The 16760-nt window shown below is 43.5% G+C and overlaps 1 protein-coding gene across 2 annotated transcripts in view; it reads left to right on the top strand.

The window, feature by feature from the left end:
- kirrel1b (kirre like nephrin family adhesion molecule 1b) overlaps positions 1 to 16760 on the top strand; it is a 52492-nt gene that overhangs the window by 27034 nt on the left and 8698 nt on the right. For both annotated transcript variants that reach the window (XM_086129413.1, XM_086129414.1), the window contains exons 2-8: positions 5353 to 5502; positions 11347 to 11496; positions 11842 to 11999; positions 14264 to 14414; positions 14841 to 14946; positions 15031 to 15179; positions 15323 to 15450. In XM_086129413.1, the coding sequence (XP_085985539.1) occupies positions 5353 to 5502; positions 11347 to 11496; positions 11842 to 11999; positions 14264 to 14414; positions 14841 to 14946; positions 15031 to 15179; positions 15323 to 15450 (992 nt within the window). The remainder of the gene's footprint in view (positions 1 to 5352; positions 5503 to 11346; positions 11497 to 11841; positions 12000 to 14263; positions 14415 to 14840; positions 14947 to 15030; positions 15180 to 15322; positions 15451 to 16760) is intronic.

The raw sequence follows: 16760 nt of genomic DNA on the forward strand, positions 1-16760 counted from the left end.
ACGACAAAGGAGAGGCAAGGTTGGGGGTTGGGGGCGTGCATGTGAGTGTGTGCACGTGCATACACGTGTGCGCACTTAGCGCTCTTAAAAAGCAATTAAGAGCCAGCAGCAGTAGCAGATGAAGGAGAAGAAGAGGAAGAAGAAGAGGTGAATTAAACATCAGCGCCACCAGATGGAAAGAACTCGGACGGGAAAGAGAGAGAGAGAGAGATGATGAATAATTGAAGCCGTCGTACAAAGAAATAAAAGTGAAATAAAAGATTAGATGAAATATAAGAAAGCGCAAGTCAATTACACACAAGGCTGCAGGGTGTGTGTGTGTGTGTGTGTGGGGGGGGGCTTTGGAATACTACACGCCACAGTTTACTTGTGTGAGCCACAAAGCTTGCTGGCTCATGATTGGTTGCTTGTGTTGTGCAATGAAGGCCTCGTGCGTGTGCTTGTGTTTATTGTGCCGAGGGAAGTTGATTGATGTTTCTATGTGTCTGTGTTTGTTAAATGCCCCTGGTTGAGGTTTTTGTTGTGAGCGCGTGTGATTTGCACTCAGCGCTCAGTTTGCCCACCGTCTCCTCGGCGATTGGCGTCACGCTGCTGCGCCGCGCCGCTCGAAGGAAAATGAAAGCGGTGGCCAGGGGACACCGGGAAATCAACAAAGAGCCAGTCTGTATGCACATCCGTGGGATTTAAGTGTGTGTGCATGTCTGTGTGTGTGTACATTTGTCTGTGGACTGCGTCGGTTGTGTCTGTGTAGCATGTGTGCGGCACGTCTAGTACCTACATGAGCGTGTTGTATGTATGTTTGTGCTGTATGTATGGTTATGTAGGAAAATCAGTAGGTCTCGAGGGCAATGCTTTCTGAAATGGGTCATTCAAAGAAATCAATAGTGTTCTTGCTGTGACATCCGGATAGAATGTTTTGGACGGTTGAATGGCATCGGACGATGAATTTGAAGTTGCCACGAAGCCCTCCCCTCCATCTTATATACTTCAAAATCAGTTTTCACACCGATACCAGTCCGAGTATTCACTCTTGACTACGCATCGAAACAGAGTACCGATACCGCACGGACTTTTCATCCGTCACATTTCAATGAACACAGTCTCCGCCTACCAACATTATTAACCCCCCCCCCCCCCCCCAAAAATAAAAAACTGTCCCAAAGCAGTCTGCCTGTGTTCCTCCACATGATGGTAAACACGGTGTTCGCCACTCTCAGCTAGCTGACCCGGTTCCTGTTTGAAGCATCCTGATGCGTTTCCTCCCTCACTTGTGAGTGTTGGTCTCAACAGCGACCAGGCTCCAGCCGATGAGTCAGCGCCACTCTCATGCGAGACCCGACAAACGTGACTCACGAAGCTCACTTTTGTGATCGCACGCCCAACCACACTCACTGGACAAATACCCACTGCTTTTGTTTGTTACCCCCTGAAATGCTGATGTTTGATTGACCTCTTTTTTTTAGTCAGGGGTTGCCACAAACCCATGACAGTGGCATGTAAACTTCCTTAAATGTTGATGCGTAATTTTAAAATGGATTGCACTTGGTTGCTCAGATCTTCATATGTTGCACACTTTTGTTGCCTGCCGTTTGGATATTAACTGTTTCCATGCTAGCCATTAAAATGAGAGAGAGAGAGAGAGAGAGAGAGATATCAGCAGCTGGCACTCAGCTAGTTTATGAGTGCCAGCTGATTTAGATTCTGGCTGATCTTTGCGTGTCAGCCATTAAACTCAGCCTTGTGTTCTAAACGTCACTCCTGTTTGGCGATTCCAAAGATAAAATCACGTGTGTACACACACAGAACACAGCAACGAGTCGTCTCGCTCATGTCAATGAGCCGCACCGTTAAGCGTGTCTCCAATAACAACACCGAAAAATGATTACAAAAAAAAAGACCATCATTGTAACATGTGCAAATGAAAAAATAAAAGACTCAATAACAGCACAGTATGCTTTGGCGATGAACAACATAACATGAGTCAACAGTTCTTTACTTTGAGGTGCTGTGATTTCTTTCTCAGGGCATTGAATCGATGGTAACTGGACTGCTGTGTCTTCGAAAACGTTTTGCCTCTCATCTGAGAGGGCGTCTTCAGTTTAAGCAACAAGGCTTGGTACTGCTTAAATACTGCACCAGCCTTAGTTATTTATTACACATTCTACTTTATTGTTCTCACACCCACTTCGGAAATGACTCGCGCATTACAATCCTTTGTGGAAATGCGCGCAGTGTTCTTGCAGCAATTCTTTTAACTCGGCAAGTACTAGGACAGTGCTGTAGCAGACCTCGGCCAAGGCCGAAGCATCCTAATTTGGAGCATTCCGATACCTTGGTTGTTAGAGCGCGAGAGGAGGCAAGCAGAAATGAGGAAGGATGTTGTAAATAAGAGAGAGTAAAGCACACGGGAGGGGAAATCACCAGGGAATGCTGATGGTGGAGAATGCCGACGAGTGCGTGTGCGTGTGTGTGTGCGTGTGCGTGTGTGTGTGCGTGTGTGTGTGTGTGTGTGTTGCGGGAGGGAGGACAAGGAGGGCGGTGGTGTATCCCGTAGGGTTAATTACATCTCTGTTCTCTGTCAGTACAATTCTCCCATCTACAATCTGAACCGCCGCCGCTGCAGGCTGACAGGACACACGCACGCACCCACGCATGCACACACTCACAAACGCGCGCGCACACACACATTTCCCCGGCCCTGTAATATCCATAAATGATCTAAAAATGACGTGATGGTTCAACCTTGAATATTTGCATAAATTCTAAGTCTTTGTCTTTAATAGTATTGCGTTATAATGATTAATTTCCATAAAGCCATGACTCAAAGCCAGTTTCACCTAGCAACATGAAATTTGGGAGGAGGCCCACAAAAAAGTCTCAAGAAGCCATACCAGAAAAGACAAAGGGAGTCAACCAAGCATGTTGCAAGTCAGCCATTTTAGTCATTAATGGCCATTTCCAGGAGTCTATCTAAGGCTGTTCTCAAGACCTTGTTTCATACAAGAATATGAGAATTTGGTCGGTACATTTATTTTGAGTAGACCCACAAAAAAGCACAAGAAGCTTTGGCCGTAAAAATATAGAAAGTCAGTTTGGCTCAAAGGGGCCATTTTCAGGTCATTTTGCTCATTTCCATTGGTCCTTCTAAAGTCATACTTGAAACGAGCGTCACTTAACAACATATCGTTTGATAAGGATGTCTATCATGAGTAAAACCACAACAACAAAAAAATTGCAAGAACAAATATCAGAAAAGACACAGGAAATCTGCAATTTTTGCTCCAATTGGACATTTTAAGATCATGTTTGTCATTTCCAGGGGTCTTTCTAAAGCTCTGCATCCAACAGTTAACAGCATTAAATTCTATAGACATATCTATCCCAAGAGACCCACAAAAAAATCTAAACTAGCTGTGTCCAAAAAGCCACAGGAAGTCTGCCATTTTGTTTTTAGATGCCATTTTAAGCGTATTTTAGGATATTTTGGTGGTCCTACAACCGCAAACTTCCTAGAGATTTTGCATGATTGCTACCAAATGATCATTTCTCATATAAGACAGATGTGCAACAAAGTTTAATTTTTTTTCATCAGTGTGTGCGGTTGGAGCAAAACAAGTCCCAAAAATCAATACCCGAAAACACACAGGAAGTCTGAAAGTTTGGCTTGAAACAAAACTATTAAGCTAATTTTGTTCCCTTGAAGAGTTTCTTCGGAAGCTCCTCGAGCTTTTATCCAATTCCTACCGCATTTGACGGAGTCCACAAAAGCAAAAGGCATCAAACATCCAAGTCGTACGGTTGCGCAATCCCGCCTCGACGGTTTTCCGCCATCACTCCCTTGTTTGCACCTCGCCGCTGCGGGGCCGCCGCCGCCGCTCACCTCATTAGCTGCTGCCGTCGCCTTCATTAACTAATGGGATTGTTTTAAAGTGGGATCCGAGAACAGAAGAGCCCTTGGGAAGACAAACACCCAAACTTTTGTGTGCCGCCGTGGAATCACTTTGTGGCTCGCTTTGTACTGCGAATTACTTACAGCTTTGTGTGCGTGTGCGTGTGCGTGTGCGTGTGCGTGCGTGCGTGCGTGTGTGTGTGTGTGAGAGTGAATGTCTGGGAATGCAGGTCGGCATTTGGGTAATGTGCACATGGACGTGAGTGTGTAGGGGAATGAATGCGTGTGTGTGTGTGTGGGGGGGGGGGGAGGATGGGTGTATGGCGTAGTGTGTGTGTGTGTGTGTGTAGCTAGGAGTGTGTGCGTGTGTTTGCGGCGGATGAGTGAGTGCAGTGTGTATGGGGAAGTGTTTGTGTGTGTGTGTGTGGGGGGGGTGTTTGGGAAGTGTGAGTGTGTGTGTATATAAAGAACCTTCTCTTAATTAGCTTGCAAGACTTGCTTTGAGAATATGAAACATCACCTGATGATGCAAACAACTGCAAACTGTCGCCTCCACACCTGACACCGTGTGTGTGTGTGTGTGTGTGTGTGTGTGTGTGTGCGCGCGCGTGTGTGTGTGTGTGTGCGCGCGCACTACACTTGTCGTCTTTTCACGCCGCGCGTTTTTAGCGCGCCGCTGCGGTAGCCAAAAGGCTTATTTTGCTGGGGGAAATGCGAGCGTGTAAGCAGAATCCTTTGTACTGTGTGATCGGGGTTGGAGAAAAAAAAAGAGCAGCTCTGCAGTGATGTTCTCACAACACACACAAAAAAACCCCGCCTGCATTCTCACATATATATAAACACTCAAGTACCAGTGAAATCTGCCGAGAGACCTTGAAAAGTTGAGAAGAAACAACAAACGGATGACAGGAATGCAAATGAGTCTTGTTTCAAAGAGTATATATGCCACAAACTAAAGTAATAGGCTGAGCTTATGTTGTTAGCTTTAGCCAGTTAGCAAGAGCACAGCAGAAATTGTCATCTGAGAGGATCAAAATCGTACAGCATTGCACAGGTGTGAGTGTAAAATTAGTGATTAATTATTACATTCCAAATGGTGTGACTAATGTTGCTCCTGTGTTTAGCGTCTTGTCATTGAAAATAAGTGTTGAGTGCTCTCATCTATGCTGTTAAAAAGGGCAATGAAAAACAGAATGCAAGCGATCTCATTCGAGACAGTTCTGTGATGTTTCGTGCTTCTATTTCCAAATGTAATTGATCTCAATGGGTCGGTTTTCCTACCTGGAAACAAATCTGATTGGATACAAGCTCTTGTGCTATCGCTACGCTACAAAGAAGCAAGAAAATCGACTCTTGGGTTCAATCAGTTATTCTGGTGTTATGTACTTCACATGTATCAAATCCAAACTTGATTGAGGGCACTTGGACTCACAAGACGCCATTGTGTCTGTTTGTTTTTGCAGCGCGGTGCGTTCGCTTTTCCCAGGAGCCGGCCGACCAATCTGTGGTGCTGGGTGAGCGAGTGGTCCTCTCCTGCGTGGTCTTCAACTACAGCGGCATCGTCCAGTGGACCAAAGATGGCCTGGCGCTCGGCGTCGGGGAGGGCCTCCGAGGTCAGGGGTTTATTGCGTCATAAAAGTTTTGATTTTTAAGGGAACCACAAGACAAGATAAGAAAACCTTTATTAGTCTCGCAATGGAGAAATTCCCAATTCACAGCAGCAAAGTTATGAACGGAAGAAGTAGAACAACAAAATATAGGAGCTGCTGGAAAGGCAGCCACTCTCTTAAAACAAGGAGTCTTAATTAATTGTATTCGGCTATTTCTTTTTTTTATGAGATTTTTGGAGTAAAAAGGATCAAATGACAATAAAGTAAAACGACAATAATCGATAAACATGACAATAACAAGAATAGTTTTAAAAATCGATGTAAAGTCTTCAAAAGTGAGGTTCAAATACTATTTTTGCAACTGTAACTTATTATGATAATTGATTTAAAACATCTTGTCAATATGAAGTAGAAATATAAATATTATCATACTAACATTCACGTAATAAAATGTAAATAAATATAATAAAATGTTAGCAGCAATTATAACAAATTTCAGTAGTAAAAATGGTATCAAGAAAATATTTTCACTTTTATATTTTTGTCAAAATATTATAAATAGAATGAAATGAATGATTTCTACTGATAAGAATTAAATTGCAATTGAAAAGTTATGAATAAATAAAACACATTATTATTATTGTTAGCGATCACAATTTTAACATATATTTTTTTCCTTAATGCACAGATGTGTCTCTCCTGTGGCCCATGGGACTCATCCGGCTCGCCACATTGGCCTGTCAAAGAAAATGATGTGCACCGACTAAAAGAGCAAAATTGCAAATTGATTTCGCGTTTGTAAACCCCGAGGTATTGCAAGCGCTTTTTGTTACCAGTCCCCCTTTGAAAATGCAACTACCGTATTTTCACGACTATAAGGCGCCATTAAAAGTCTAAAATTTTCTCCAAAATGGACAGGACGCCTTATGATGCGGAGCGTCTTGTCTATGCGCTGAGTTCCAAAACCTGACTGACAGCCGACACGCTGTTTATATAGAGAAAAGGCGGAAGTGACTGTGGACAGGCATGCGGCAAAGAAGTCGGCCAATCAGTGAAGGGTGGGCGTGTATATATACATATATGGAGAGAAAGAGAGCGAAAAGGCAGACGTGAGTGACAGGCATGCGGGGAAGAAGTCCGCCAATGAGTGAAGGGTGGGCGTGTAAGTGGGCGTGTAAGTGGACGCCACAAGCAGGTACCAACACCTGTATAGAGTGTGGCTATGTGCATTGTTGCAAAACAACTTCGGTTTTGGTTTCTAAGAACCCCCGAAAATAAATTCTACAAAGAGACACGCCTACGAAGCTCAGTTCAAACTTCAAGCCATCGGTTATGCTTTTGACATGCGTGCTCATCTCACAGCAGCGGTGAAAAACCAAGTCAAGCAAATGAACTCTGAGCTTGCCGTTATTCCCGGAGGCTTGACTAAAGAACTCCAACCGCTGGACATCGGCATCAACCGGGCGTTCAAAGTAAAGTTGCGAACGGCATGGGAACAATGGATGATCGATGGCAAACACAACTTTACAAAGAGTGAGAGGCAGCGCCGGGCGAGTTACGCCACAATTTGCGAATGGATTGTGGCTGCTTGGACGAACGTGTCTGCTTGCACTGTTGTTCGAGTTTTTGGCAAAGCCGGCATCATTTCTGTGGAGCCACATGGCAATGAGAGTGACTGACAACGAGAGGGAACACGGCGTTTTTGATGGATTACCGGTACTTGCACAATTGTTCAATTCTGATACAGAGGATGAGGACTTTGATGGATTTCTGGGTGATGATTGATCGAAAAACGTGAGTACCTTGTACGATGGCTAAATAAAATACAACGGAACTCCGTTTTCCGTTGCCTTTTTAAAAACGTGTTTTTAGCTTGTATCTGTATGTCTTGGCATGCTACCGTATGCTACAAGCTAACGTGTTTTTAGCGTGCGCGCATGCATGCCGTATGTTTAAGCTGGCGTATGTTTTACCACTTTAAAATTGCGCCCAATAATACAGTGCGTTTTGTCTATGTGTAAAATACAGAAATAGCACCCATTAATGAGACTGCGCCCAACCATACGGTGCGTCGAATGGTCGTGAAAATACGGTATATTTAAACGAACAGTTTTTACTGGCCTCTTGATTTCAGTTCTTCATCAAGTTGGTGTGTGTATATCGCTGACGCTGGACCAAAACCTCATGTCACAGTTTCGGACATTGTATATATTTTTTCACAAATCTATATTATTGGTCAGTGCACATGTGTGAGTGTTTGCTTGGTGAGTCTGACCGGTTTTTGCTATTTTATTTATTTTTCATTATTTGACAAGGTCCAATCAGCCCAATGAATTCTGTCAAAAAACAAATGAGCCATTTTCTAAAAAAAAACAAAACATTATTATTATTATTATTGCGAATTTACGTTTAATTATTTGCAGTTTGGCCATCTTCCCCATACTCGCCTGCTTCCCGCTCCATTTCCCTCATGCTGTCGCCGCCACTAGCCTCCAAACTAAAAGGAAAATGACCAGCGTTCCGACTTTACATCGCTTCGCCTTGGCGGAGGTTTTTTCGTTGTCTTTACGAGCGGCGATTAACGTCGCCGCCACACTTGAAGAATGGACGCTCTCTCATACTTGCTCTCTGTCTTTGCGGCTTTTTACTGTCCGAGGCGAGCGCGGCAGCATCTGCGGTCGCCGCCAGAATCTCAATAAAAAGTTATTAAATGTCAAGTGCCGTGGCTTAATGGCGGCTTTATAATCACTTTAGCGTCTCCCGCGGACAAAATGTCTGCTGTTTATTAATTGTGGCGGAAGAGAACGAACCTCACAGCGTTTGTGCAAAGCGTTTCGCCTTTTATTGGCCGACGAGCCAGCCGCACTGGATAGTTTTAACTGTGAGGCCTTCAAAATGGAAGGCTAACTCACAAAGTGGCAGGAGAATCACGTGACTTGCACCAGCCAATTGGTATCAGGAAAGTGAATCACGACGACGATTTTTAAAGAATCATCAAAGATGAGATGCAATCAATATTATTGTTTGGATTCTAATACAAGAGTAGTTTAACGGTGTGCAATAAAATGGCATTTGACATAAAATGCCAATTTAGAAGACTTGGACAAGGTTAAATATAATAATTGGAATGTGCATGAAAAATATATATATTTTTAAAAATCACAGTTTAAACAAAATATTTGAATATCAGTAAAAAGAATAAAAAAGTGAAAAAGTTTTAGATGAGTAACAAAAACAAAATACAATTTCAATATTATATAAATATCTAAATATATATACATATAAGCATTGTATTGTATTGTAACTATTTCAATGATGGAAAATGGAATAATATTAAAGCACAATATCTCTGCGATTGGCTGGCAACCGGTTCAGGGTGTCCCCCGCGTACTGCCCGAAGACAGCTGGGATAGGTTCCAGCACCCCTCGCGACCCTTGTGAGGATCAAGCGGTTCGGAAAATGAATGAATGAATAAAGCACAATTTTTAAAAAATGCTCAAATGAATCACATTTTTCAAAAAAAATCTTAAAATATAATTCTAATTGACCCTGAACAAGTTTAAATGTAAATGTGTATTTATTAATGAATATAACATTAAATTGAATGATCATGAAAAGTATTTAGTGTGTTGTATGATTGAATATAAAAGATGGAAAATCTCAAATGTAATATAATTATTAACATTAAAGCATTTCTGTCCAATAATCGTTTAAATGTTAAATATTAAATTTTTAATGTTAAATGATATCTGTTGTTAATATCATCATTAACCCTTTCATGCACCCTGTAGCCTGATGACATAAGCTGTCCACTCTAGTATCCACTGTTGTTGAAAGGGTTAAATAGTTCAATATAGCAGGGTCGATCTAAAAAAAAAAAAAAAGTTGAAAATCTATGTCACCTGCTGGACAGCTGACAATAACATTTTTACACACACACACACTCTGACATTACGTGATGTGAATTTTGTGCTCAACTCGATTTAATTCACACGCAGACGCACTCCCTCCATCATCGCTGGCTTTATGTGACTGCCTCAGCCCCTTCCTCCGCCTTCTCCTCCTCTCTTTTTTTTTTTTTTTTTTTTACGCTCTTTGTCCTTGCAGCCGTCTTCTCCACCAGCCAGGGAAGCGTCTGCATTTGATCAACACGTCGTCCTCTTCCCCCCCCCCCCTCGCATCCGCCGCCATCCGGCCGCCATTCGTCTTCTTTAAATGGAACGCGCTGTGACAAAGTGTCGTCCTCCCCTTCTTTGTCGTCTTCGCCACTAGAAAGACACTAAAAGTATAGCCGCTGCAAATTTGATGCAGTCATTCTGTGATCGTCGCTCAAAGGTGAACGAATGCAGGGGTTGGAAAAAACACCTTGCTCGTGTGAAAAGTCAAATGATCTTTTCCCATTGAAATGAATGGAAATCCCATTCATCCATTCCAGCCTCCTCATAAAAATGGGAAAACGGCGATGCAGGTGGGGTTCATAATTATGTTTCATCTTCTCTCTGAGCTCATCGTTTAGGTAGGTAGGTAGGAATATAGATAAATACAAATTTGTGGCAAAATATCACGCCATCATATTCTTGGGTTTCTCTACAACAAAATATCAATATTTTATCATCCATCCATTCATCCATCCATTTTCTCAACCGCTTGATCCTCACAAGGGTCGCGGGGGCATGCTGGAGCCTATCCGAGCTGTCTTCGTGCAGTAGGTGGGGGGGACACCCTGAACCGGTTGCCAGCCAATCGCAGGGCACACGGAGACGAACAACCATCCACGCCTAATGCATGTTATTGGAATGTGAGAGGAAGCCGGAGTACCCGGAGAAAACCCACGCAGGCACGGGGAACTCGTGCAAACTCCACACAGGAAGGCCAGAGCTGGGATCGAACCCATGACCTCTGCACTGTGAGGTCGACGCGCTAACCGCTTGAACACCGAGCCGTCCAATATTTTCACATATGATACATATTTTTGAATGTCATGATAATGTCTGTAACACTGAAAAATACTGCAGAATTATTGGATAAAATATCGATACAGTATTGTGATGGAACTGGTATCTTATACGATACATTATAATGTCTTTCATATACAGTAATATAAATTTCACTAATACGTCTGTCATAACAGGACACACAAAAAAAAGTCTGAAAGATCCTTTGCCAAATTGAATAGAAAGTCATATTTTGGTTTGAAGTCACCATTTTAGAATCAGTCTCACGCCCTGTAAAATTATTCTGCCGAACTCTGATGAAGGAATTCTTCCGAAATGAGCCCCAGTCATGAGCAGCTATAATAGAGAGATGGTTGATTAAATCACAGAGCTTTTTTTTTTTTTTTTTTTTGCCATTGTCTAATGTGGGCAGAGCATGGCCTAAACGTTTGGCCATTTGTTGGATTGAGATAGTGTGAACCATTCTTTCTGCTTTAATTTTTAGCAGCTGGAAAATATGTTGTTTTGAGTTTCCGTTTATTTGTTTTTGAGCCATCTGCCATTGCTTCTTACCCACATACACCCTAAAAAATGGATCTGGGACTGTTACAATGAAAGCAACTATGTGCCCCACCAATCGGTTTCACTGTGAATTTGTCATTGTAGCATTAGACAAGACCTTTAATCTGGTGCTGCCTTTGGGGAGCACATAACACAGTTTGGAAATCCCTGACCTGGTTAAATATAAAAGTATCATCTTTTTAGCGAGCATGTTTGATGTTTTGTAGGCTTCAAACGCTACTAAAAGCCTCCTCGTGATCATCTCAAACCCATTTTTTGACAAGTTTGGTTCAAAAGTAACCTTGGTTCACATTTCACTGCTGTCAATTTTTTCTGTTTCCTTTTTTCCAGCATGGCCCCGGTACCGAGTGCTGCGGGCTCTGGACACAGGCCAGTACAACCTGGAGATCTCGCGTGCCGAGCTAACCGACGACTCGCTGTACGAGTGCCAGGCCACCGAGGCCGCCTTGCGCTCGCGGAGGGCCAAGCTCAACGTCCTCAGTAAGTCACAGCCAGCACCACACCACCCCCCCACCCCTCAAGGTTTCGCAATTATGTGGTAATGGAGATATTGAAAAAAAAATCCACTTTCAGTACATCACAACATGGAAAAGTTGTCACGATTGGTTCACGAAGACACATTTGATCCAATTATATCATTTGACCCCATGTTTTATATGCAATGACACCACAAATTCAATATTGTATCTGGCTGTGGAATATCTTGTTATAAATGCAAGCTATGCATATTTATATAAAAATGGGACAAGCACACGTCCATGGTTACGCACACATGCATGAATAGAAAAGGGTGAGTAACGGTCTGTTTGTATCTCCGTCCTCCAGTCCCACCCGAGGACCCCGTGATGGAGGCCAGCCCGGAGCTGCTGCTCATGGCGGGCACGCCGCACAACCTCACCTGCATCACCCGCGGCGCCAAACCGGCCGCACACATCCAGTGGCTCAAGAACGGGCTGCCCGCCGAGGGCGCCCACCAGTCCACGGTGACACAAACACGTCATCACACACACACACACACACACACACACGTGCAACAGGACCTCCACCAAGGCTTATTAGGCGAAGCAGTCCACGGAAGCTAATCATCGCTACAATGTTGGTGACTGTACATATCCACTTATGATAACTGGATTTCAGACGTTGGCTGACTCGTTTAGTGCCACCGCCCATTGGCTGAAGGCCATGTCAATCCAAATTTCTGAACGTGTCAATCATAATATGTCAAAGTCAAGACATGCACCCAATTTAGATCGAATGTGAATCAGATCTGGATTGACATTCCTGTCCCAGACACTGCCTACAAGTGACACTTTTTTTTGTTTGTTAAAAGCGATTAAAAAAATGACAGACAAAAAAAAAAATCTCAACCCTTCCATGGGAAGTAGCACAAAAACAGACGAACAAACAGACGATTCCGGCAGATCCACGCTTAATCTCACACGCCGAGTGTTGGATTAAAGAGGGGTTACGGCGCAAATTCCGCTACAGAAGCAGAACAAGTTCACTCTAAATTCTCAGCAAAGCTCCTTCATCTTCTTTGTTGGCTCATTTTTATGCTCTTTGCCTCTGGCACAGAAAAGGAGGAATTAGGGAGTATCTACCCCAAAGCAGACAGCAGCTCAGGAGTCCTGTGCAAAAAGTAGAAACAAAACCTTATACAGTCGACAAGGAGCAAAGCTAATCAAAAAAAAACACCATTGAGGGACAACGAAGGCGCTCTGTTTCCACGAGAAGTTTTGAGGTCACTTTCATACATGGGGGGGGGGGGGGGGGAAGTTTAACGTTCAGTGGCCATTTTGTCAGGATCCGGTCAGTCATCTGTAGTGTTTGCAGTTTAAAGTCAACCTGACGTACGTGTTTTACGGGTCTCTTAAGACTGTTTAGTGCTCAGTCAACCTAATATGCTTGTGTCACATCTTTTCATAATAATTCAAGACGACTTCAATTGACGGAATGTGTAGTTTGTAACATGTTTTTTTTCTAATCATTAAAGGCATTTGGGGCGGCCCGGTAGTCCAGTGGTTAGCACGTCGGCTTCACAGTGCAGAGGTACCGGGTTCGATTCCAGCTCCGGCCTCCCTGTGTGGAGTTTGCATGTTCTCCCCGGGCCTGCGTGGGTTTTCTCCGGGTGCTCCGGTTTCCTCCCACATTCCAAAAACATGCATGTCAGGCTGATTGGACGCTCTAAATTGTCCCTAGGTGTGAGTGTGGGCGTGGATGGTTGTTCGTCTCTGTGTGCCCTGCGATTGGCTGGCAACTGATTCAGGGTGTCCCCCGCCTACTGCCCGGAGATGGCTGGGATAGGCTCCAGCACCCCCCGCGACCCTAGTGAGGATCAAGCGGTTCGGAAAATGGATGGATGGATGGATAAAGGCATTTGTTTGTTCTGATAATCACTAGAGACAGTTTACTCTTCATTTAACCTAACATTCCTGGTTTTGCAACCTTTTGTTATATTTGCTCGTTTCATAATCTTTAAGGCCCTTGTTGTTCTTCACTCAAGGTCACATTGAAGTCTTTCTATTATTTGTGATGTAATCATCAAAGACAGTTCAGTCATTAGAAAATACTGATTTTGTAGTAACATGATTCATTGTTTGTTTTTGTAACGTAAAATGTTTTCGGACACTTTCTGTACATTTTTTTTTAAATTTATCTTTTGTTTTTTGTGGTCTTCAGGCTTCTTTCACATGCGTGATTTTGTTCCATGTGTTTGTAGCAAAAGCATTTTCATAGTCACCGAAGACAGCGTTGTCTACAAGAAACCAAACGCATGCTTTCAGAATCCCGAAAGACAATTTAGTCAAGATGACATACAGTGCACATTTTGGTAACATGCATCTTGTCATAATCAACTTAACAAGGGGAATGCAGCTAACCTTTTAAATGTCATCATTTGCATGAACTGAACACTTTGCCCTCTTTCTCCCACCTCTGCACCCACCCACACAGACACAGACACACACACACACTTGCTCTCGCCACTCTCCCTCTCGTGCACTCAACTCCAGACGTGAAATCATGCCCGAGAGCCTCGCCGCAAACACACCGGCTCACATGTGCACACGCAGCAGCAAACACCGACTCGCACAATCCAGTGGACGTTTTGACATCTTCTGGCACTCGTGCATAACACACTGTTCCGTTCATTTGTTTTATTTTATTTGTATTTTTTTTTTTTTTTTAATGCGGAACATAAGACCCCAAATAACAAAATGAATAAAAGCAAATGTTCCCGTCCTGACAGGAGGTGCTGCCAGACCGAAAGAGAGTGACCACCAGGAGCTACCTGCCCATCATGCCGCTGGACACCGACAGCCACAGCAACTTCACCTGCGTGGCCAGCAACCCGGCCGTGCCCATGGGCAAGCGGGCCAACGTCATGCTCAACGTGCACCGTAGGTTCTGACTAAACCAACAATGACATCCATCATAATACGGTGGTGACCTGAGATACCAGGTCTTAACAACTTATGCATTTTCGAGGTACAAGCAGCCATTTGGCAGTTAATGAACAATCCTTCACAAGAGACTTTGAGTTGTTTATTGCCACAACAGGTTGAAGTTCGTCAAACAAAGCATAAAACATTTGTGTATTTAATTTTCACATAACTTGCCCTCCCAAAGTCTGCTAGCTTCATGCTAACACACCATGCAAATTGTCACAAAAGGACTAACCAAGAGCATCATGTCGGGTATTTGAACACAAACGGTGGAGCAACACATAGGCGATAATTTAATACTCACAGGCATATTTTCTTGATCATCTGCGAAAAACATCTTTTCTGCTCCAAAATATTGTCTATAATTGGTGCTTTCTCCAGATCCGCCGACGGTGACGTTGTCTATTGAGCCTCGCTCAGTCCTGGAGGGCGAGAGGGTCACCTTCACCTGCCAGGCCACCGCCAACCCGCCCATCATGGGCTACAGGTCCGGATTGGCTGGAATGGGGCCCCTGCTGTACCACAGGTATAGAGGACTGATCAAACATTACATCTATCGTGTCTCCGTTAGGTGGGCGAAGGGCGGCGTGTTGCTGGAGGGCGCCAGAGAGAGCATATTTGCCACCACGGCCGACCACTCCTTCTTCACCGAACCCGTGTCCTGTCAGGTGTTCAACGCAGTGGGCAGCACCAACGTTAGCATACTGGTGGACGTACATTGTAAGTACCAAAGACGTGTTTTTTGGATCCTTTGAATCCGTGTTTGTTCCGTGAAACAACGCCTTAACCACCTACACATCTGCCAGCCCAAAAAATCTGCCCGTTTACCTTCAGGCGTGACTTGTTCTGTCTCTTTGACTCAGTCGGACCCATCCTGGTGGTTGAACCGCGGCCCATCACGGTGGACGTGAACTCTGACGTCACCCTGAACTGCAAGTGGTCTGGAAACCCGCCGCTTACCCTCACCTGGACTAAGAAGGGCTCCAACATGGTGAGAAATTATTGCCCGCTTTAGTTCACATGTTAATGAAGGTATGCACGTTGACCTTTGTTAGTATATCAATCGAAAATACATGACCATTCCCTCCAACGATAGTCATATTGCATTTGATGGGCAAAAGTATACAAACATGGGAGAAGACATTTTCTACTTACGATTTACCAAACGCTCTTAAGACAGCAAGATTCAGTGCAGCTAGAACAGTGCATTTCCTGTTAGGGCTCTTATTTTCTATTTACACCACTTCTGGTGCACTCCTTTGTGGACTGACACAAAATGTATGACAGCAACAGTAATCGGAAGAGGCTTTCCCATCATACTTTGGTGCCATTAAAAGTGACATTTGTGACTATGTTATGCTTCTTCAATGTGTTATTTTGTACAGAGAAGGTGTAATAGAAATATAAGTGGTTATTATTTCTAGTCGGGTACATTTGACTATTTTTGGTCATTTTTGACCGGGAGTACAACATGCATTTCTTTTTATGACAAAATAAAAAAGATTAAATGGTTTAAAAACAAATTTTCATAATAGCTTTAACCCAAAGTACCCTACAATAATCCGTATACCAAATGTAATCTGATTACTGCATTTTCCTAAAAGTAATTAAAATTTTGTTTTGGGCTTTTTTTCCTCAGAAGTTGCTTTCACAGACAAAATATCAGAACAATGAGGCATTCGGGCCACTTAAAACATCTAGAACACACTAAACTTAGGTTAATTAACCCTTTCGGGGACAGCGGTCACAACAGTGGACACCTTATTATGTCATCTGGTTACAGGGTGAATGAAAGGGTTAAAATAGCTAACGCAAGGGTGTCCAAAGTTGGTCCTCAAGCTCCGATGTCCTGCTTGTTTTCCATCTCTCCCTGCTGAAACACACTTGTTTCAAAAGATCAGCTCATCAGCACCTTCTGAAGAAGCAAGATCTTTTCTTTTTTTTTTTTGCCTCCCTACTTTTGCAGTTTCCAACGTATTCATAAATTTCAGGTTTAACCGACCTAAATATCTGCTTAGTACCTCTCTTCTGACTACATGCCGGGCCATTTATCTGTCACCCAGCCTGTTGAGCCACCAAGCTATTTTATTTATTTGCAGAATGTCTCTGCCTCTTCTTCTTTCTCTTGATTATGCTGCATCTCTCCCGGTAGAGCTCAGTGCTGTTCGGCACGGTGCGGCACAATGTGGTACTACTAGGCGCACAACTCTAAATCCAAACTGTCCTGTACCTGTACATTGTAAAAAAAAGGGGACATTGGAAGCAACTGGACAGCAGCACAGAGGGGAAACCCCATGTTCC

This window comes from Hippocampus guttulatus, chromosome 14, assembly GCF_054856545.1.
Source record: "Hippocampus guttulatus isolate MCC_2025c chromosome 14, RoL_Hgut_1.0, whole genome shotgun sequence".
NCBI lineage: Eukaryota > Metazoa > Chordata > Actinopteri > Syngnathiformes > Syngnathidae > Hippocampus > Hippocampus guttulatus.